The sequence below is a fragment of the Orcinus orca genome, chromosome 20 (assembly GCF_937001465.1).
Source record: "Orcinus orca chromosome 20, mOrcOrc1.1, whole genome shotgun sequence".
NCBI lineage: Eukaryota > Metazoa > Chordata > Mammalia > Artiodactyla > Delphinidae > Orcinus > Orcinus orca.
In genome coordinates, this window is record NC_064578.1 from 50,562,264 (window position 1) to 50,583,273 (window position 21,010).

The 21,010-nt window shown below is 43.7% G+C and overlaps 1 protein-coding gene across 1 annotated transcript in view; it reads left to right on the forward strand.

The window, feature by feature from the left end:
- The window catches only part of SAE1 (SUMO1 activating enzyme subunit 1), a 79,400-nt gene that overhangs the window by 12,022 nt on the left and 46,368 nt on the right, over nucleotides 1–21,010 (forward strand). Inside the window, exons 2-5 of the mRNA XM_004271119.4 lie at nucleotides 1,602–1,713; nucleotides 6,114–6,287; nucleotides 8,472–8,614; nucleotides 10,085–10,184. Coding sequence (XP_004271167.1) covers nucleotides 1,602–1,713; nucleotides 6,114–6,287; nucleotides 8,472–8,614; nucleotides 10,085–10,184 — 529 coding nt within the window. The remainder of the gene's footprint in view (nucleotides 1–1,601; nucleotides 1,714–6,113; nucleotides 6,288–8,471; nucleotides 8,615–10,084; nucleotides 10,185–21,010) is intronic.

Below are 21,010 nucleotides of genomic sequence, written 5' to 3' on the forward strand. Positions count from 1 at the left end.
ACTGAACCCCAAGGAAATTCCCTTTATTTCCTTTTTCAAATATGAAAAATTCTGATTCTGAAACACTTCTGGTTCAAGGGATTTCGAATAAGGTATTGTGGACCTATACTGCCTTCTGCTGACCTCAGAGTTAAGTCCAGACTTCTCTGACTACCTTTTTTTTTTTAAATTTATTTATTTTTGGCTGCATCGGGTCTTCCTTGCTGTGTGTGGGCTTTCTCTAGTTGCTGTGCGTGGGCTGGTCTTCATTGCAGTGTACGGGCTTTTCATTGCGGTGGCTTCTCTTGTTGCAGAGCGTGGGCTCTAGGTGCGCGGGCTTCAGTAGTTGTGGCACGTGGGCTCTAGAGTGCAGGCTCAGTAGTTATGATGCACGGGCTTAGTTGCTCCGCGGCATGTGGGATCTTCTCGGACCAGGGCTTGAACCCGTGTCCCCTGCATTGGCAGGCGGATACCTAACCACTGCGCCACCAGGGAAGCCCTACCATTTTTTTTTTTAAGCCTCATCTTCTGTCACTCTACAGGCTCAGAATGAGCTAAACACTTCCCAGATGCGCCCTCTTTCATGCCACCTTGTGTGTTATAGCTTAAATAGTACCCCTTCTCCCCTTCTCTTCTGCTGTCACACTAGTTCAAGCCATCATCCTCTCTCACCTTAACTGTGACACTCTTCCCCTTCCAACTGTAACCGCCCCCAATGGCTTTCCATCATGTTTAGAATAAAATCCAGAATCCTGACAGTGCCTGTAAGAGCCTTCATGATGTGGCCCCTGACTCTGTCTACAGCCTCATCTACCATTCTTACCTTTTTTAAAGATTTTTTTGATGTGGACCATTTTAAAAGTCTTTATTGAATTTGTTATATTATCGCTTCTGTTTTATGTTTTGGTGTTTTGACGGGGAGGCATGTGGGATCTTAGTTCCCTGACCAGGGATCAGACCCCGCACCCCCTGCATTGGAAGGTGAAGTCTTAACCCCTGGACCACGAGGGAAGTCCCCCATTCTTCCCTTTGCTCACTCTTCCCTTTGCTCTTCAGCTGCTCTATCTGCCTTCCTGCTCCTGGAATATGCCAAGCACTCCTCTGCTTCAGGGCTTTTGCACTTGCTTTTTTCTCTGCCTGGAATGTTCTTCTCCCAAGTGTCTGTATATATATGTCCTTCATTTCATTTCGATTTTTGCTCAGCACCTCTGTGGAAAGGCCTTCACGATCAGTCTGACTAAACTCACATCCTCCATCATTCCTGATCCATACCATGCTTGATTTTCTTCACTTTTTGAGATATTATATATCTCTATTTGTTTGTCTGTCTCTACAAAATACAAGCTCTGAGGGCAGGAATTGTGTCTGTTTATTCACTGCTGTATTTCCACACCTTGGAGGGGGGCCTGGCATAGTAGGTGCTCAATAAATATTTGTTGAATGAATTGTTCTCAGCAGGATAGATTGGAGCCTGTCTCTTTTTCAAGATTTGAGGCCTGGATGCTTAAGTGCAGTTAATGAAATCCAAGATCATTTCCCTATTTTTGTCTTGTTTTGTTCTTCAATAACTCGGAGAGCTTCCACTGTCCTCTTTCATCCTGTTGACAATATCTGCCTTGTAGGCTGCGGGCCTCCCGGGTGCTTCTTGTTGGCATGAAGGGACTCGGGGCTGAAATCGCCAAGAATCTCATCCTGGCCGGAGTGAAAGGACTGACCATGCTGGATCACGAGCAGGTGAGATGCCGCCTTATCACTCTCCTTCGCCATCTCCCCTCTTTGGTATAAACACGTGGAGATTTCGTGCCTTCCTACTTGCCCCTTCTGGGCTGTGAAAGAGGAGGGCTGGCGTCAGTGGCACCGTAGCCCTTGGAGACTGACAGCGCCAGCACCGGGTTTGAATTCAGCTCCACCATATCCTACGGGGTGATGACCTTTCCCATCTGTAAAGTGGAGTTAGCATCTCCCTTGGAGGGTGATTGTGAGGAGTAGAGGAGTGCTCTTCCAATTTGTACCTTTAAATCACCTGAATCACTCATTTAAAATACAGAATTGCCTTGGGGCTTTGTTTTGGTGTAGCTTTCACCCCTAATGATTCTACTTTACAAAGCCTGAGGTAAGGCTCAGGAATATATACATTTAAAAGGTATCTCAGAAGAAAAGCAGAGGTGTCTCAGGAGATCTTGATGGAGGTGCTTCACAGGCATTACCTTGGGAAATGTTGGATCAGAGAGAATGTATATGGACCACTTAATGTAGTGCCTGCATGTAATAAGCATCCAATAGTTAATTATATGATAAAATATTATTTAATTGATAATAGAACCATAGTGCCCAACCCCTATGTAGCTTTCTCTGACCTATCTTTTCTCCAAAGTGAAAATAACTGCTGCTTTGTCTACATTCTCATGCCTCAATGACATTTTGGTTTTCTTTTATAGAAAATTTCAAATATATACAGAAGTAGAATAATATTTGACACCTCACCTACTTGGCTTCTACAGATACCAATGTTTTGTTGATCTTTTTATTTATCTTTTCCCCTGTATTTTTTGGGACAGTTTTTTAAAGCAAATTCCAGAAATCATGTATTTTTTCAGTTAAAATATTTCAAAAATTGTGTTGTCACATATTATTTGTGTCTTTTTTTCCTTTTAGGCAATGAACAGGGGTCCTGTCTCATGCTAAGTAACTAGCACACACAGTGCGAGGTATAGGCTCTGTAGACAAAAGTAAATGTTAATGAAATTTTTAAAAGCTCTCCTGTTTGGAGTTTCAGGAGAAAATAATATCTAGAATTTTTGTTGTCTTAATTCTCCTGCAATACGAAGAGACACATAGGTTGGCTCACTTAATATCACAGTCACAAATTGATTTTTGACTTGAATTCAAAACTTTCTAAGGAAAGAAAATCCCTGCAAGCAAGCTGCCAGATAATTAACTGAACCCTCCCAGCTTTGACATCCCCCCCGCCCACCAGCCACAGTGCCCCCTAGTGGCAGGAACACCCCATCCAGGGGAAGAATTTGTTTGCTTGGGTAGAGAGGGTAAGAGTGGAGACCCAAGGAAGGATGGTTCCAAAACCTGGAGGCCGTTGGTGTAGAAAAACGAAACCACAATGGGATGGTAGTTTCCTCATTTGGTTGGGAAATCTGAGAATGGGGATGGAGAACACCGAGGCCATGTGATGTGGTTCTCTCACTGCCTCGGCACTGGCACGAATGCCACCCAGAGTTGGAGTCAACCGTTGCCTCTTCAGTTTAAAGACTGATAGTGCCTTCTACTTGCCTTCCGCTGTAAGGCCTGACTCCTCTGACTGGTTTTCAAAGCCTGACATGGTGGTTCTCAATCCCATCTGTGCTTTAGAATATTTGGGGAGTTATTTAAAAATAAAAGTTCTCCAGGTGAGTCTGTAAGTCAGGGAGGGTTGAGAACCACTGGCTTCGTATAACCTGGTCCCAGTCAACTTACCCAGCCTGACTCCCATCTCATAAATTTCATAGTTCGTGAACACTTTCTGGTGGTTCTGCCTTTTGTAGTTTGCTTGTTCTTTTGTCCCTGACTAGGAACGTCCCAGGAAGATGGTGCTGCATTTTGCAGAAGCTTTGGAATCATGAAGGCTTGGGCTCAAATCATACCTTCTAAAGCTGGGAAAGGGAATTAACCTCACAGAGACTTAGCTTGTTCATCTATAAGTTGAAGATGTTAATTCCTGCCCCTTAGAGTTTTTCATTTCGTTTATGTCAGCAAGCATCCAAGAGCACCTGCTGCCTACCCTGAAGTAGACTAGGTACTGGCGATAGAAAAATGCGCAAGATTTGCTTCCCATCCTCAATTTTTTTCCAGAAATCAGAGCACGCTACCTGACTCAGGTTGTGGCATATGGACATGAGAGAGACTTCCTGGAGTCTCTGAGCTGAGCTGAGTCTTAAAAAACAAGCAGAGGTTTTTCAGGGTTTGAGGAGCTGTGTTTTAGGCAGGGGACATTAGCACAAGACAGCATGGTAGAAATCGAATATAACAGTTTGGTGTTTTTAGAGTGTGAAGCCCGTGGTGCTGCGGGGGTTGCAGATTGCAGGTGAGGTCCAAGTCATGAAGGGCCAGCTGGTAAGCTCTGCTGTAAACTTACTTAATTCTCTAGGTGGTGAGGAGTCATTGAAGAGTTTCAGATGGGCGAGGATTGACTTCAGCTTTGGGCTTTCTGTAGATCACTAATACTGTGTAGACTGTGGTTGGCACAAGATATGGGGCAGAAGACTACTTAGAAGGCTGCTTTAATAGTTTAAGTGAGAGATGAAAAGGGTCTGTGGAATGACAGTGGGGATAGAGATGGAGAGAATCACGGAGAGGTGAGAGATGCTTCGGTGGTATAGTCAGTAGGATTCTATATGGGAAAGCAAGGAGGAAGTACAACAGCTGACACTTACTGTAAGTGCTGGACGCTGTTCTAGGAGCTGTAGTTGTAGTATCTCACTTAGGCCTCAAAACAACTCTGAGATGTAGGGATTATCATTCCTGCTTTACACATAAGAAAACGGAGGAAAAGGAAGTGAAGTATTGGCCCGCCCAAGGTCACAGCAGTTAGTGGTACTACCAGGACCCAGGCGGTCTGACTCCTGGCAGAGGCCATGCGCTTAGCCACGTCACCTGGTGGCTGCTATCAAGGAAGTGTAGAGGATAGGAAGACCAGGTTTCTGGCTCTGGTGACTGGATGCGTCAGAGATGTCTCTGTTAACAGAGACAACAAACATAGGAATTGGATTATGATTGGCCCATGGGATCTCCAGGAGGAACTTTCTGGTGGGCAGTTTAATATAAGACTCAGATGGATCAGGAAGCAATCTGTACCAGTAAGAGCAATTTGAGAAATAACAGCAGATTTTGGTAGAAACTATAAGGCATGGAGTTGGTTTATGGAGCTATATAGAGTGAAAAGATGAATGATTCCGAGGTGGAATCCTGAGAACAGCTGCACCTAAGAGGGCCCATATAGAAACTGGAATGTCCAGCGAGGGAGAAGGAGAGCCAGGAGCTGTGAGGCCAAGGAGTGGGGCACAGGTAGTACTGACTCCCCTGGTGGAGTGATTAGCAGTGCATCGCTTTTAGTAACGTCCTCATTTTACATGTGATTCCCTCATACTCACTCAAGGTCACACATTTAGGTGGTTGAGCCAGGATTCAAATCACGGCTGTGAATCCAACCTGAATTATCCCAGAGCATGGCTTTTAACCACTATGATGTATGATCTCGCTGTGTGTGGTGAGATCCCTGGGATGGGATGGGATGGGATGGGATGGGTCAAGCGTACTGTTAGAGGGCTGGCCTTGAACGGGAGGAGGACCAGCTCATTTGCTTGGAGGAAAGATAGTAAGGGAGAGTGTATACTGTGGATAGTTGGCAGGAGAGGAGGATTACTTCTGTTGAACCCAGTCTTGGTGAAGGTGGCGGGGTCATACATGGAGATTCATGATTAAATGAGATGTTTGATGTGTGAAGAAATGCATTTTGAACAGTGGAATCTGTAATCCTACTGGTGGCTGTCAGGTGACTATGTTATCTGTCTTTGAGGCTCTCTTCTGCTGACGTCCAGCCTTATGAGTGAAATTATCCCTCTTCTCCAACCTCTGCTCAGCTGTCCTCCTTTCTGAGTTTTAACTGAATTTAAGAGTTCGTTTCAGACATTCTTAACTGTGTCTAATTTTTGTGTTGGTCTGATTTTAAACCACTTGTAGGCAGGGACTGCATCCTTTAAATTACTTATGTCTCTCTCTGATTGCTTAGAATTGGGCACATGGTAGGGATTTGGTCAACTCTTAGCACTGATGATTATGTCATTTTGTTAGCAGTTAAACATTTACTTAAGAAAGCATGGACTTCTTTTGTTTAGAGTGAATTTTCATTATAAACACAAGGGGGTGCTCTTTAACCATCAGTGCCCAGTTTAAAGAAAAAAGTTCAATGTCTATTTTAAAGCCTCAGAAGGAAAGAGTATAGGGAGTCTGCGCTGGGCAGACTCCTATAGGAACAGTAGTACTACAATTAGATGGTAGATGTTTTAGTTATTCTTTAAAGTGGAAAAGTTCATTTGTTTTTCCCTCGAAATTCAAGTATTTAAAAAAAAATGTATTATTCCTAGGTATCTCCAGAAGACCCCGGAGCCCAGTTCCTGATCCGTACTGGGTCTGTTGGCCGAAACAGGGCCGAAGCCTCTTTGGAGCGCGCACAGAATCTCAACCCCATGGTGGATGTGAAAGTGGACACTGAGAATATAGAAAAGAAACCTGAGTCGTTTTTCACGCAATTTGATGCTGTAAGTTTCATAGAGAATGTAAAGTCTGCTTCAGGAATTCAGCAAATTAAAGCACTAATTGTATGTATACTAGGTACACTGGCGCATTAGAATCTCAAATCTGAGCTTTTTCCCAAGTAAGTTTTTAAGCTGTTTCATTCTTTAGTTTTAATATATTGCCCTAGTAGATTGAAGTCTTATATTGCCTTAGTGTATATGCCTTATTAGTGTATTGCCTTAGTATGCTGAGTGTGTCGGTAGGCAGATCCAGTCTGTTGAAATCTGCGCTGGCTGCTTGTGAGTTGCTGCCTTTTGGTTTCTTCTTTGGGCATATTTTTCCCAAGACCAGGTTTTATCATTGGTGTTTTGTCTTCCTTCCAGAATTTTTGCACATAGCTTCTATACATTTTATTGCAAATGTTTTCTTCTGAAAACTTAACAAGTTGGTGAATATCTGTAGCAGAGTCTTTTTTTTGTTGTTGGAAATACCAAACTACAGCTTGTGTTTTGTCTTTAAAAGGAGCACACCTGATCTTGGTCTGTCTCTGTCTCTTTCTTGCACACAGCCACTTTGACCATGTTGCCATGGTTAACTAGACAAAATCACTGTAGTATTAAGCCAAACGAGGCATATCCAGCCTCATTTGATTACACTGCCAAATCTTTGCAGAGGTGAAAGGATAAGTTAAATTCTGTTTCAGTGTCTGTGACCTTTCAGACATGGCTCCCTGTACCCTGGAAAAGCTTAACAAATGTTGGATAACCGTGCAATAGTCACAGATGATCTATTTGTTTTTTAAATGAAGGGCCCATTACGTGAGAGGTTAGAATTTGGGTTTGGTAGTTTTGTTTTTCACACTGTTGTATTTCATATGTGCATCTGTTCAAATGTGGGCTTGGAATGATGGATCATCTGTGCATCTTGTCCCTTAAAAAATTTTTTTAATTCTGTTTTGTAAGTCCAGGTATTGGAACATTTTCCATTTGGACATAAGTCATCTCTTCATTTCTTTATCCGTAGTAACCACATTTGGTTTACTCTAGGTGTCCTTTGAACTTCTAGCAACTAGAAGCTTTATTAGAACTGAAGCATGGGGCTGTTGCTTGTATAACGCATGTGCACAGGGCAGGCGTGACTTCCTCATATTTGAGCCACGTTTGACTGGTCTTCATAGGTTTTCACGCTCAGTTTTGACTGCAGGGCTCCATTCGGTCAGTTGATTGCATGTTCAGCTGCACCTGTCTTATCTTTTAGATTTGACTTTTCCTCGGGTGACTGCATCCTTTGAATGGCAGCAGAGACACACGTTGCTCTGTGAGCGTTATTTCAATATTCAGGCTGCCAGACAACAGCAAGAGGTTTATCAAATGAAAATCCTTTTGAAATTTCTTCTCCAACTTTCTATGTTCAGAAGAAAACATGTGCAATTTAGAAGTTGTCTTCTTGGCCCTGATCACAAAGCTTCTCCCCTAAGGTTGTGTTCTGTGCAGTAAAACTTAGCCATTTCTAATACCTCAACTTACTGGAACGCAACTTAGAGGCCTCAGAGCAACATTGATAATTCCACTGAGTGAATCACCGTCTCATTGTCTAAGTCTGAATGGGAGGTCACTTGGGCTGTAACCTTTTCTTTTGTCCTTAAATTCAGATAAAGTTTCACATCGAAAACTGTGGAAAAATAATCTCAACAGGACTTGTTTATTTTCTTTATCTTAACATATCAGTCAAAAGAAGGGGGAAAAATGCCCTTGTATTTAAACATGACCTTTGGGTAAATTTAAAAAACTGGTTTTGTTTCTTGCTGTAGCTTATTCAGATATTAATAGGTTTAATGATTTAGAAATAACTTCCTCTAAGTTATATTATTGTCTTTTCCTTTTCCTGAAAACTGTGAAATGTGGTTTATATATGTTCATGGTTTAGGGGAAATAAATTCATCGAGTGCCTTTTACTTAATAGCTAAACACGTTTCATTTTGGTTGCAGAAGGTGAAGTGACTGTCTCATGATTTACATTTTCTACACACTGAAACCTGCAACTTTTCTTTTGTCTTCTAACCATAGCATCCAAAGAACCTGTTGTACCAGTTTGAAACTGGCTTTAGCTATGCCCAGAGAGACTGTTCATTAAGGTGTATTTAGACATCAGGGCGGTGATTCACAGTCTTTACAATTCACACCCAACCACTTTCATTCTTTCTGCAGGTATGTCTGACTTGCTGCTCCAGGGATATCATAGTTAAAGTTGACCAGATCTGTCACAAAAATAGCATCAAGTTCTTTACGGGAGATGTTTTTGGCTACCACGGATACACGTTTGCCAATCTCGGAGAGCATGAATTTGTAGAGTAAGTCTGGGGAGAGGAGGAGAGAACATAACGCCTTTTCAAAATGTAGTTCTATTTACTGGTAGGAAATGAACCATTTAAGGAAAGTATTTAACTATAATACTTAGAACTTTGGGAAACCAATTCATTAACAGCTTACTGAATATATAGATTGTGTGCTCAGAATTATAGGAGATGTGGCCCCTGCCTTCCAAATTGATGATCTCCTCTAGAGCATGAGGAAAGCAGTTCTAAGGTGATCGAAACACACCATGTGGGTATCTGATCAGTTTGGACTTCAGGTGGTGAAGCCACACTTTCTATTCAGGGAGAACCTGCTCGGATTGTAAACATTTGTTCCCCAGCTGGGGCTTGCGTGTGTTCAGGTTGAGAGATGGTAAAATGAGTACTAGTTGGATGGGCAGCTCTGTAGGCACACTCAGCCAGAGTCTACCTTGGAAAAGCTCCAAGGTCTAGAGACTGCTCTGGCAGAACAGACAGACCTCCTCTCATTTTGAACACTGAGGTTCCAGACCATGGTGATTCTCACATAATGAGACCTGCAGTGTTTTGAACTTGTAGCTTCTAGATGAAAGATGGCAGATGATACCAGTGCTGTGAAACTACAAGAGTTGGTTTTGGGGCTGTAACTTTTGACCACCACCCTTGCCGATGAGAGGTAAAGAGAGACCCTGTGTGGTAGGTGAAGCCTCCTACCAAGAGTCAAGAACTGCTCTCTTTCGTTCAGCTTCTTAGGCAAGTCACTGAACTTTCTCCAGTCTGCAAGTTTCTTGCCTGTAAAGTCGAGATGGGGGAAGGACAAACATGTTCAAAATCTCTTGTATCTCTTTTTTTTGCGGTATGTGGGCCTCTCACTGTTGCGGCCTCTCCCGTTGCGGAGCACAGGCTCCGGACGTGCAGGCTCAGCGGCCATGGCTCACGGGCCCAGCCGCTCCACGGCATGTGGGATCCTCCCGGACCGGGGCACGAACCCGCCTCCCTGCATCGGCAGGCGGACTCTCAACCACTGCACCACCAGGGAAGCCCTCTTGTATCTCTTATGTTTTATGACTTTAAGAAAATCTAGTTCTTTGGGCACCTTATAAATAGATAAAGAAGTCACAGTAGAGAAAAGAAGGCCAGATTACTTTAATGTGAGCTCCCCATGGCAGAGAGGAGGAACTGAGTTCAGCTCTTTATTTCATGATTCAGGTGGAACATTTACAAAGTTTATTGAGAGTATACTATGTGCTAGGCAGTGTGCTAAGCAATTTGTTATTTCTCTTCTGATAATTCTTCAGGGATTATTATTCCCACATAGCAGGTCAGTGAGGCATCAGGTAGTCAGTGGCCGGGCTGGGATTTGAGCCAGATCTGTATGAGCTTTTGCTCTTAACCACCATCCTATTCAGTGAGCCACTGATGCTCTTTTTGTTCTCATGGCATGATTCATAGGGTAGAACTCGATTCCCTCCCCTTGTCACCCTCTAGGGAGAAAACCAAAGTTGCCAAAGTTAGTCAAGGAGTAGAAGATGGACCTGATACCAAGAGAGCCAAACTTGATTCATCTGAGACAACCATGGTCAAAAAGGTATGTGGAGGAGAGGGGTGGTGTCAAGGGTCAGAAGCCCTGGGGCTTGTAGGCTATGGGCCATAACCATTGCCAGCAAGGGAAGCAAGCATGTAGTCCTGAAGGGGGGCAGTCTGGACAGACTAGGCCAGCGCTTGTCCCATTTAAAGGGGCAGCTGTGCTTGGTGCCAGCCGGCTGTTGCTGTGAGGGAATGTGGACCTAGTGATGTCAGATGTGATTTTTCAAGAGAATGAGAAAGAAAGATTTTTTTTAATATGCTCTGTCCCAAACTTTTTAATACTGGCAACCTTTTTGCATGCTGTTTCCATCCACCCTGTAGAGACTAAAGAGGACACGCCTGCAAGACTTACCTGCTCTGTGGGCCACAGATTTGCGCCTCTGATGTATGGAGCAGCGTCAGAAAGACTGTTTCTCAGCACAGCCCCTTACTCTTTTTTTTTTTTTTTTTTTTAAACTTAGGTCACTTTTATTATTGCTACATCTGTTTTTTTAATTATTTATTTGGCTGAGTCAGGTCTTAGCTGTGGCATGCGGGATCTTTTGTTGCGGTGCACGGACTTCTCTCTAGTTGTGGCACGTGGGCTTTAGAGCTCAGGCTCAGTAGTTGAGGTGCGCGGGCTTAGTTGCCCCGCAGCATGTGGTATCTTAGTTTCCCCACCAGGGATGGAACCGTGTCCCCTGCATTGGAAGGCGGATTCTTAACCCCTGGACCACCAGGGAAGCCCCCACTCTTATACAAATTTTTTTTTTTTTTCAGATTGATAGACAATTTAGTAAGGTCCTAAGTGGGCAGGGAGACAGTTTAAACTTGAATTGCTTAATTGCTTTTTTAAAATAAAGTTTTTGGTTTTTTCCTACCAAATAACCTTTTAAGAAGAAAGGTCTCAATGTTGACAAGTGTTATCAGATGTATATATATATATACATATATATATATTTTAATGTAGTTTACGTTAGGGGCTTAGTCTCTACTAGGACTGGTGCTGTAATTCATGTTATAGAAAGAGGACTGGAAAGGGAATCAGTAGACAGATGATGGTTTTGTAGCTAGTGTTGGAATTTGAGAAGGGAATTCATGCGATGGGGAAAAAAACAAGATGAAGTGGCCAGAATTGGTTTTGTTGAACCGAGAGGAAAGACATGGCCAAGCCCTTATTTACTCTTTGCTTTGTAGATCTAAATGTTGAGAAAGAAAAACAGCTGGTCAGGGCGTCGAGTTAAAACTGCTCTAAAGGGGGGATTCTAAGAGTGCAGAAACCACAAAAGAGACTGCAGAAAACCACAAAAGTGGAACTCTTTTGAGTTTCCAGCAAGGCTGCGTTGGAGATTTTCTTTTCCTTGCTCTTTATGTTTGTATTGGAATAGTTTGATGCTATGAGTGTAATACAGAGGAATTATTAAGCCCTAATTTTAGTGTCTATTCACAGGACCATAATTATCCGGAGTGAACATTGGTGTTTTGGCCAAAACTTGGGTCTTTTTCTTTCTTCCTTTCTTTCTTTCTTTTTGAGGCCCAGTCAAGCTTTATCTGAATAGCTCCGTGAGTTTGGTGGGGGAGATAAATTGTTAACTAAGGGAGGAGTACAAAAGCAGCTTTGTGGGTGCTGTCAGTTTATAAATCACACCCTCTTACAAGTGTGACACTTGGCCTTGGTGTGAAGGGTTTTATGGCTTAAGGGCCTTCTCTGATTGAGGCAGGTCTTTCACATTCAAATGCAGAGAGCCCTAGCTTTGTTTGCCCTTCACAGCTGGAAGTTTCCTGGGAGTCAATTCTGATGGTGCCCACTGGGGCAGATCTGGAAACCTCTTTTGGGAGCCACTTTAGCTAGCTATGAGGAGAATGTGGGCAGCCCTGGCAGGCACTCGGCGGCCTTTGCGTACCATTCCTAGGGCTCTTCAGTCACACAGCTCTTTGTGTGGCCTCTTCCTACTTGGGGCCCAATTTGAAGGTATCAAAATATTCCCCAGCTGACATTGTTAGTCAGCTGTTTCACTGGGACAATTCAGGCTTGGATTCCAACCCTGAGCCCTTAAGGTTCCAAGGCATTCAGTGCATTCCTGATGACAATCCCTGGGATTCCAAACCTTGTCTTTGTGCAGCCTCACCGAGAGCGCTGTGGAAGGACCGGGCTGAGCAGGGTCTGGGCCTTGGCTTTGCCACCTTGCAATAACGCGCCGACTCCATTTTGGCAGGGACTACTCCACGATTTCGAAGTTTTCCTCCAATTCAAAAATCCCTTGATTTAGATTCTGCCCTTTCAACTAGTTGGGTTATGCTCAGCGTGCAGGATGGGGGTGGGGAAGCAACCACTTCCCGTTTCCTGTGAAAGGCTTCTGGTTAGGGTTCCCTTCCCCTCCCCCTTTCCCTTAGGCTCAACCCAGTGTTGTAAAGCCACTTTTGCTTCAAGGTACACATTGTGCTCCTAAATTAGAAACGTTAAAAAACAAAGAGGAAAAACAGAGCTTGTGGTTTTCACACCGTCTAGGAAGACACTGGCTGGGCCTTTCTAGCACCTGTGCCATCATGATAAATACGGCAGTGGGAAAATGCCCAGCCCAGAGATAGGCATGCAGTAGTAGATTGTTTGCTTCCTTTGGTGCCCAGGAGAAGTGATGAGACAGATTTCGTCAGAAACAGGTGTTGGGCACAGACCTGATGTGGGCTCTAGTATGCAGTAGATAAAGGAGATTGCAGTGGTTTTGTGATGAGGAAGTGTCCGGAAAGGCTTCCCAGAGGAAGAATTGTTCGAGTTGGCATGTGAAGGACAGTCTGCCAAGCACCAAAGCCAGGACCGGCATCCAGTCACAGGAAATAGGGTCAAGAAAAGGCACAGCTGTCGAGACGGAGTGACTCTGGCTTCCTCGCTCCAAGCAGCAAGCCCTTGCTGTATCTGCGAGTTGCAAAATGCCTGCTGTGGAGAAGGCACTGTATTGGGTGCAGGGAAGCAAATTAGCCCTCTTGTCTCCGTTTACAGCTGACACTAAAGCCAAGAGAAGTTAAGGAATCCCGCCCAAGATCACACAGCAGTGTAAGAAGGAAGGAATAGGTGGGGAGAGAGCATAGGCAGTGGCGAAGGGCACAGGCGCACCTTACCACCCACAAGGTGAATCCCCTTGGAGTTTCTAGGATAACTTGAAGTTTTGTGAGGATGGTGGGATGAAGTATGTGAAAATTGGGATCACTCCAGAAAACTTTAAAAAGCCACCAGCGTGCTCCCGTGCTGCTGCTCATATTTCTTTATTGTTAGGGGGCTGCCCGATAGGAGTAGATAGATGCCTGGTGGTGGGTACTCTCCATAATAGCTCTTTAAAGATTAAACATAAAGTAGGATTTGCTTCTGACATGCTAAGAAACCACAGATTTAATTTTACCACTGCTTCTGATGTAGTGGGTGGCTAATTTGGGCGCCGTAATCCTTTTTTCATGAATTAGTTGTGAAATTCCACAGTTGAGGAGTGATTCATTATTTTGATTTCCCCCTTTGTGAGCAATTTGTTGACAATTCTCTCATCCTCCTCTCACCCCCATCCTTAAAGCATCATTCCTGATGACTGACTATTGTAGTTCCTCCTCTTTCCTGTGGCACGTTGATTTGTAATGCTGGCTACACCTCAGATTACTTGTCAGGGTCTCCCTCATTAGAGTTGAAGCTCCATACGGGCTGGGCAGTTCTGTTCGCTGCTTTGTTCCTAGTGCGGTACCCCGCACACTTGTGTTCAGGCGATTTTTTTTTTTTTAATAAATTTATCTATTTATTTTTGGCTGCCTTGGGTCTTCTTTGCTGCGCATGGGTTTCCTCTTGTTGCAGCGAGTGGGGGCTACTCTGTGTTGCGCCAGCTTCTCATTGCAGTGGCTTCTCTTGTTGCGGTGCACGGGCTCTAGGCACGTGGGCTTCAGTAGTTGTGGCACGCAGGCTCAGTTGTGGCTCGCGGGCTCAGTAGCTGTGGCTCGTGGGCTCTAGAGCGCAGGCTCAGTAGCTGTGGCTCACGGGGTTAGTTGCTCTGCGGCATGTGGGATCTTCCCGGACCAGGGCTCGAACTTGTGTCCCCTGCATTGGCAGGTGGATTCTTTTTTTTTTTTTGCGGTACGCGGGCCTCTCACTGTTGTGGCCTGTCCCGTTGCGGAGCACAGGCTCTGAATGTGCAGGCTCAGTGGCCATGGCTCACGGGCCTAGCCGCTCTGCGGCATGTGGGATCTTCCCGGACCGGGGCATGAACCCGTGTCCCCTGCATCGGCAGGCGGACTCTCAACCGCTGCGCCACCAGGGAAGCCCGGCAGGTGGATTCTTAACCACTGCGCCACCAGGGAGGTCCCCAGGAAATGTTTGTTCAGTGTAGTTGTGGCTGTTCCAGCATCATAATGTGACCCAGCTCTGGAGGAGATTATTGTCATTGTAAAACGGATTTATTCAGTTAACTTTCTTTGTGATCAAATAAATGGATTAATGTTGTAGTACATTAGTTCTCATAGTTTAGGTTATTTGAGCTGAGCTGAGAGAACAGACTTTTAAAGAAGAGAAGGTTCTTGGCTAGGAATATGTAGAAGTAAGTCATTGGGTTGCCTAGACCAGAACCTGCAGGCCAGAGAGGTTCAAAACTAAATTGTCAGAGAATCACTTGGTTCGGGTGAGGGGAGCAGGCAGGGAGGTGCAGGGTGCAAATCGCAGAGAATTTGGTGGACTGCTGATAGTAGGTTTTGCAGGTAGGACAGTTGTGGAGTGTGGGGTGGGTGCTGGTGGTGCCTTGTCTCACCTGAGAGAAGTTTCTTGGCTCTACGGATGAGGAAGAGGAGTCCCTCCCATCATCACAGCACAGTCTAGTCTTGTGTGTATGTGTGTGTGTGAGAGTGAGAGAGAGATATTCAATATACAAAAATCCCGCGACATCATTGCAAGTTATGGAACATAACGGTAAAACAAATACTATGCAACTTAAAAACCAGAACGTTCCCAGTACTGTTGTACCAATCTGGGTGTTCTTTCTCTGTCTTCTCAGGGCTGCTGGTACATGTGTGTGGATTTAATAAGGTATCCAGGAGGGGTGGATATAGCCCTGCTTGGCATGGTGTTTTGTCATGTGTTTGTAAATCTAAACAGTGGACTAAAGCTTATTAGGTGGTGTTGTAGGTATAAATTAAAAATGAAATTAAGAATAGTAGGGCTAGTCACCATGTACCCACCACCCAGTTTAAAGCATAAAACATTACTGATGTGATCGAGGCCCCCTGGTTATCGCTCGCCAGCATGAGCACCCGCTGTCGTCGGTTGTGGTTCTTATTCTGGGCATTTCTTCTCACTGCACGTGTTTGTTTTTCCAAGTAACATAGAATTGTTTGGTGTGCTTTTTAACTTCTTAAAAGTCGGTTTTGCGTTTTAGGTTTGCTGCCGTGTGCTTCTTAAGAGCAGCTTTGCGTTTGTGAGGCCATCTGTGTTTGTGTGTGGTTCTGGGGCTTTGCTGTCCATTATGGTCGCCACCGGCCGCATGTGGCTATTTAAATTAAAATTAATGAAATTGAAAATAAATTAAAAATTCAGTCTCACCAGCCACATTTCACATGCTCAGTAACCACAGGTGGCTGGTGGCAGCCATATTGCAAAGCACCAACATGCAGAATGTTCTTGTCATCATTGCAAGTTCTCTTGGACAGCAAGCACTGCAGTTTTGTTTGTTTGTTTTGTTTTTGTTTTGACCATAGAGTATTTGTTGTGTGAAAACATTACTATTTATTTATTCTCCTATTAATGGGCATTTAGGTATATAAGGTTTTGCTCTTACAAATTGTGCTGCAGTCATTTTGTGTGTGTGTGTGTGTGTGTGTGTGTGTGTGTGTGTGTGTGTATAGATAATCTCCTTGGGTAAGTGTGTGATTTCTCTAGGATATAGGAGATTTAGGATGTGCACATCTTCAACTTTACCAGACCCCGAAAAATAGCTCTCAAGTAGTTTCCTCAATTTACATTCCAAACCCAGCAGCATGTAACAGTAACATTTGGTAACTTCAGGCTCTTTTGCCACTCTGCAGAGTGTGAAAACTGTCTCGGGTTGTGGTTGTCAGTTGTTAATATGCTTTTGAAAACTATAGTCTCCCATGAGTAGGTGTGGAAATTAGACCTAGAAATCTGTAGTTTGAAAGTTGTTTCAATTCTGATTTACATTCAGCTTTACATCCAGATCTGTATCACTTGTTATAGATGTTCAGCCTGATCTAAAAAGTAAAGTAGGTTCACAAGTCCCAAATGTGGAAAATACAGAACAAGTTGAGAAAATGTGAACCCTGTTACCCAGTGATGTCAGTATTCTTTTTATGCATGTACATAATAAATTAGAGCACTAATTAATATATATTAGTACATGCAAGACATGTATAATGATCTAATGTAATATATGACATACATATGTATTGTCTTTTCCTTTTTTCACTCCATATATTTTCATAAGCACTCCTCAAATCTTTATGCCTACTTTGGAGAGCATGATTCTATTCTATTCTGTTTATTTTTTTATTGACATATAGTTGGCGTACAATTGGAGAACACGATTTTGAATGGCTGTGTGTGTCGGTCTTCCCCTTTTTGCCTTGCCATCATCTATTGAGCCAGTTTCCTGTTGCAGTCTCCCACTATTCTAAATGGCCCAGCACAACCCCTTAATTTGATAGCTGATAGACTGTGTGGAGAATTCATCTTTATATTTATTGTTGGGCTTTTCGGCAAATGAAAAGCAGGTAGGTCCTGTCAGCTCAGGGGTATTTATTGAAAATCTAGTCCATTCAATGCTGTGCCTTTCACTGTGGTCCCTGCCTCAGGAAGCTGCTACCCATCTGAGGAGAGGGGATCAGTTAACGGTGTGAGAGGGCTTATTATTAGTCTTAACTAGACTCTCAGATTGAAATCCTCAAGGCCCAGAATCGTCAGAGGAGAAAATGGACAGTGGAGGGGAGTGGGTTAGGCATTCGAGGCAGAGGGATCCATGAGCCAAGGGCATGGAGGAGCGGGAGGGATGAGTGAGGTGTGAGAGTTACCTTCATTCAGGGGGGTGGTGGATGCTACTACCTGGCAGGCACTGCTGGCTGCTTCATCTGAAAGGCTCTTCATTCCTTGAAAGCACCGTCGAGCGGGCTTTTTATAAACTCAATGCCAGTGAGGTCGGTAAGGCAAGCACCACCTTTTGCATCTGTGCTACTACGATAGGCAGCTTGGTTAAGTTTTGTTTTATTTTTAATAGTTATGAGCCATGATAGTAGACTTTGGGTACCTTGAACCAGAAAAGGGGGCGTTAATTGAAGGCAGGCTGGAGTAGCACAAGAAGCATGGAGTAGCTCCTGTGATCTGAGAAGGGGAAAGACCAGGGCAGCTGGGGAGCCTTGGAGGCAGCAGGGGTTTGGCCTTTCTCTTTAGAGCTCTGACATTAATGTATCTCCATTTCCAACTTTCATACTCACGATTCCCAGGAGAAACAATCTGATGGGTCTGGCTTGGGACATGTGTCCACCCCTGGCTTTGTCACCTGTGGCTGGAGGGCTGGTACACATTAAAGACAAGGCCACAGGGGGTCTCCTCCTCAGATACCAGGAAACTTCTCTAAAAGTTGTCAGCCACTGACAGGCCCAAGAGAGGTTAATTCATTTGCCTAAGGTCACAAGTTAGTGGCAGAACTGAGTCTAATTCTGCCCTTAGAGTTGAGGGAAAGGGGCCTCTATCCTTGGCCCTGGTGCTATAGAAGGTCCCACTCTGGCCTTCCTCCAGCCATTCCCCTCACAGGGTAAGGATCCCATGGGATGAAGGAGCTGCATCTGCCTGGATCTTGTAGCCTTCCTCCAGTTCTAGACCACATTCTGGATACCTGGACCCCTGGAATCTCCTGCCCAGATAACCCCAGGCTACTTCCCGGGCTTTTGTGGGCTTCTTCCCTGATCTGCCTCTGGAGTACAGACCTTGCCACAATGTCTGCATGCCTAGGCCTGAGGGGTGGATGTTTTGGGGGGGAAGGATGGGCAAAGCCTTTTGCAAAGTTAAGTGCAAAGCCCCTTGCATTTTGAGTCAGAGCCAGAGCGGGGAAAGGGTACGGGTACGGCCTTCCCAGGGTATCTCGTTCTGGCACAGTACTCCCAAGGAGTGTGAGAATTCCAGATTTGAACCTGGTCTTCCAGGTGGTTATGAAGAAGGTTTATTTGTCAAAGCAGGAGAATATAATATACTTAATAACTTATTAGTGTGATTTATAACTAAATATGTAGACATGGGTTTTCATTTGTACTCTTACCCTCAGGCCCTGAAAGTGTTAGCAGTGGGCCTGCCTGGGACTAAGACTGTAAAAACAACTTTTTTCCCTTCATTTGTCATATAATGGCCTAACGAATCAGTGGATTCTTAGCATTGGTCTTTGCCAGGCAAACTACCAAAATTCTGAATTAAGGTCTTGGTAGTTTCTGAAACCTGGTTAAGACTTTTCTTATTGTGATGGCATTTCCAGACCATACTGCTGATGGCTTGATCTGCATTGTAAGACTTGTTAAGAAGGGTCTGGCAAGTCTGTATCAGGCACTAAATGTCACTCCGCTAACTACGTGACTTATCTGTTAAGGTCAAACAGACCCATTGACCAAAAGGTTTGAGGGCAGTACAAACATCTTGTATGCCAGCTTTTACAATGGATCCAGACACCAAAGGAGTGATTATGGGGAGGCAGAAAGCCCCCTTGAAAACCACACTGTTTTATCTTCACCAGCAATTTGAACTTTCATCTTTCAAATCCATTACGGTCTTCAGCAAGCTGCCTGGTAGCTGATAGGTCTTGGTTCACTTAGCCTGCTAAATTGTACCTTTGTTGTCTTTTTTCTCTTTTATTTTTAAAATATCTGGGGTGTGTGTGTGTGTGTGTGTGTGTGTGTGTGTGTGTGTGTGTGTGTAGAGAAGACAGGAAGAAAGACGCACAGCTCTGTAAGTTTGAAATTATTTATACACTTACACACATATACCATCTTAAACTTGGTAAAAGTAGCCAGTACTGACAAAAATTTGAGAGTAAGGTGCTACCACCTTATTCCCAAATGTTTCAGTCTGTATTTTCTCAAACAAGGCGTTCTCCTTAATCAGAAACCAACCATCAAAATCAGGAAATACACATGGGTACGTCGCTGCCATCTAATCCTCAGACCCCATTCCACCTTTACTAGTTGTTCCAATCATGTCCTTAACAGCAAAAGGATCCAGTTCAGAATCATGTGTGCATCTAGATTTTCATGACACCTGAAGGTTGCTAAGCCAGTTATTTTGTAAAATGTCCCTTAGTTTAGGTTCATCTGATGTTCCCTCGTGATTAGACTCTAGCTACACATCTTTGGCAAAAATATCACAACATGGATGCTTCTCATTGCATCCTGTGGTCTGGTGCATGGTTATCACATACCCCTTTACTGGTCATGTTAACTTCGATCATGAGTAAGATTGTTTGCCAGACTGCTCCTTTGAAAACAGTTTTTTTTCCCTGTGTGACTAATAGGTATTCTGTAGAGGGGTATTTTGAAAATATGTAAATACCCCATTCCTATCAAACTTTATTAATTAGTTAATTGTAGGTCTGTGGACTAATGGATCATAGTTTACTTACAGTATTATAGTCTATTTTTATCCTCAAATTGTTGTAGTATATTTATCCGCAGATTTGACCAGTGGAAGCTTCTTTAAGCTGGCTCCTATTACCTCTTGACATGGCCCATCATTCTTTGAGGACTTTCCTTGTTTCAGGCTCTTCTGTTCCTGCTGCCCCAGTTTTGAAATCAGTCATATCTCCAAGGAGAAATGTTTCTCTTAGTGGTGATTAGAAACCAAAATCTAGGTGTTAGATGTGCTCATTGCTATCAGAGTATCATTGCTTTTAGACCTTCTCAGTGGACACAGCAGGTAAATATTTGTATGTGTACACATACAAACACTTGCATCTACATTTATTTCTTTATCTGCCTATATATATAGAAAACGGGTTCATGCCAATAACTCTCACCACAGGCTTCATTCTCCTTTTCTCCTTTTCCATATTTCTAATTCTCTTCTTCTCTGACAGTGAGAAACCTGGCTCCCCAGATTCTCAGTGTAATTTCTTGTTGCATCAAGTCCTTGGATGTAATCAGTCTCCTGTTGCTGCCCTTGGGGATGCCCTTCTTACCCTGCCCTGCTCTGTCCCCTCCAACCAGGCCACCCAACCCCTCCACACACACACAGTTTCCCTGCCCTTCCTCAGTCTCAGCAAATGGCTTTTGGACTTAATTGTTTAGGAAAGGGAAAGGAAAACCATTTTCTCATTCATATTTAGTTGTTTATATTTAAAAATATAATTGTCTCTTGGCATTTTTTTGAGAAAATTTGATTTAGCTTAATAGGTTTCAACCATATTTCCTCCTACCACAGAGCTTTTGCAAATGCCATTTCCATTTCCACAGCCTGGAGGTTTCATTCCATCCCCTTTGCTTGTTTTTCTTCTCTGTTATTTATGAATATTGTTGTTTGTTTCTGTTTACTAATACAAAGAAAATTTATTGAATATCTTTAGATACACATTCTTGGTCACTTATGAAGGTATTTCCGTGGCGTAAATCACCAGAGTTCAAGAAAGAGCCAGAATGGAACTAGGTCTTTAGCTTTGCTCTGTCTTTCTTCAGTGCAGGGAGTACATGTCGTTGATTTCTGTGTCCCCAGTGCCCAGAGGAACACACAGTAAGTGCTCAATAAACATTTATTGGATTTGAATGGGCCTCAGCTTCTTTTAATGAACAGTAAACCTTACAGAATGACATTTCTCCTAGAAATGGTGAAGAGTTACTGCCTTG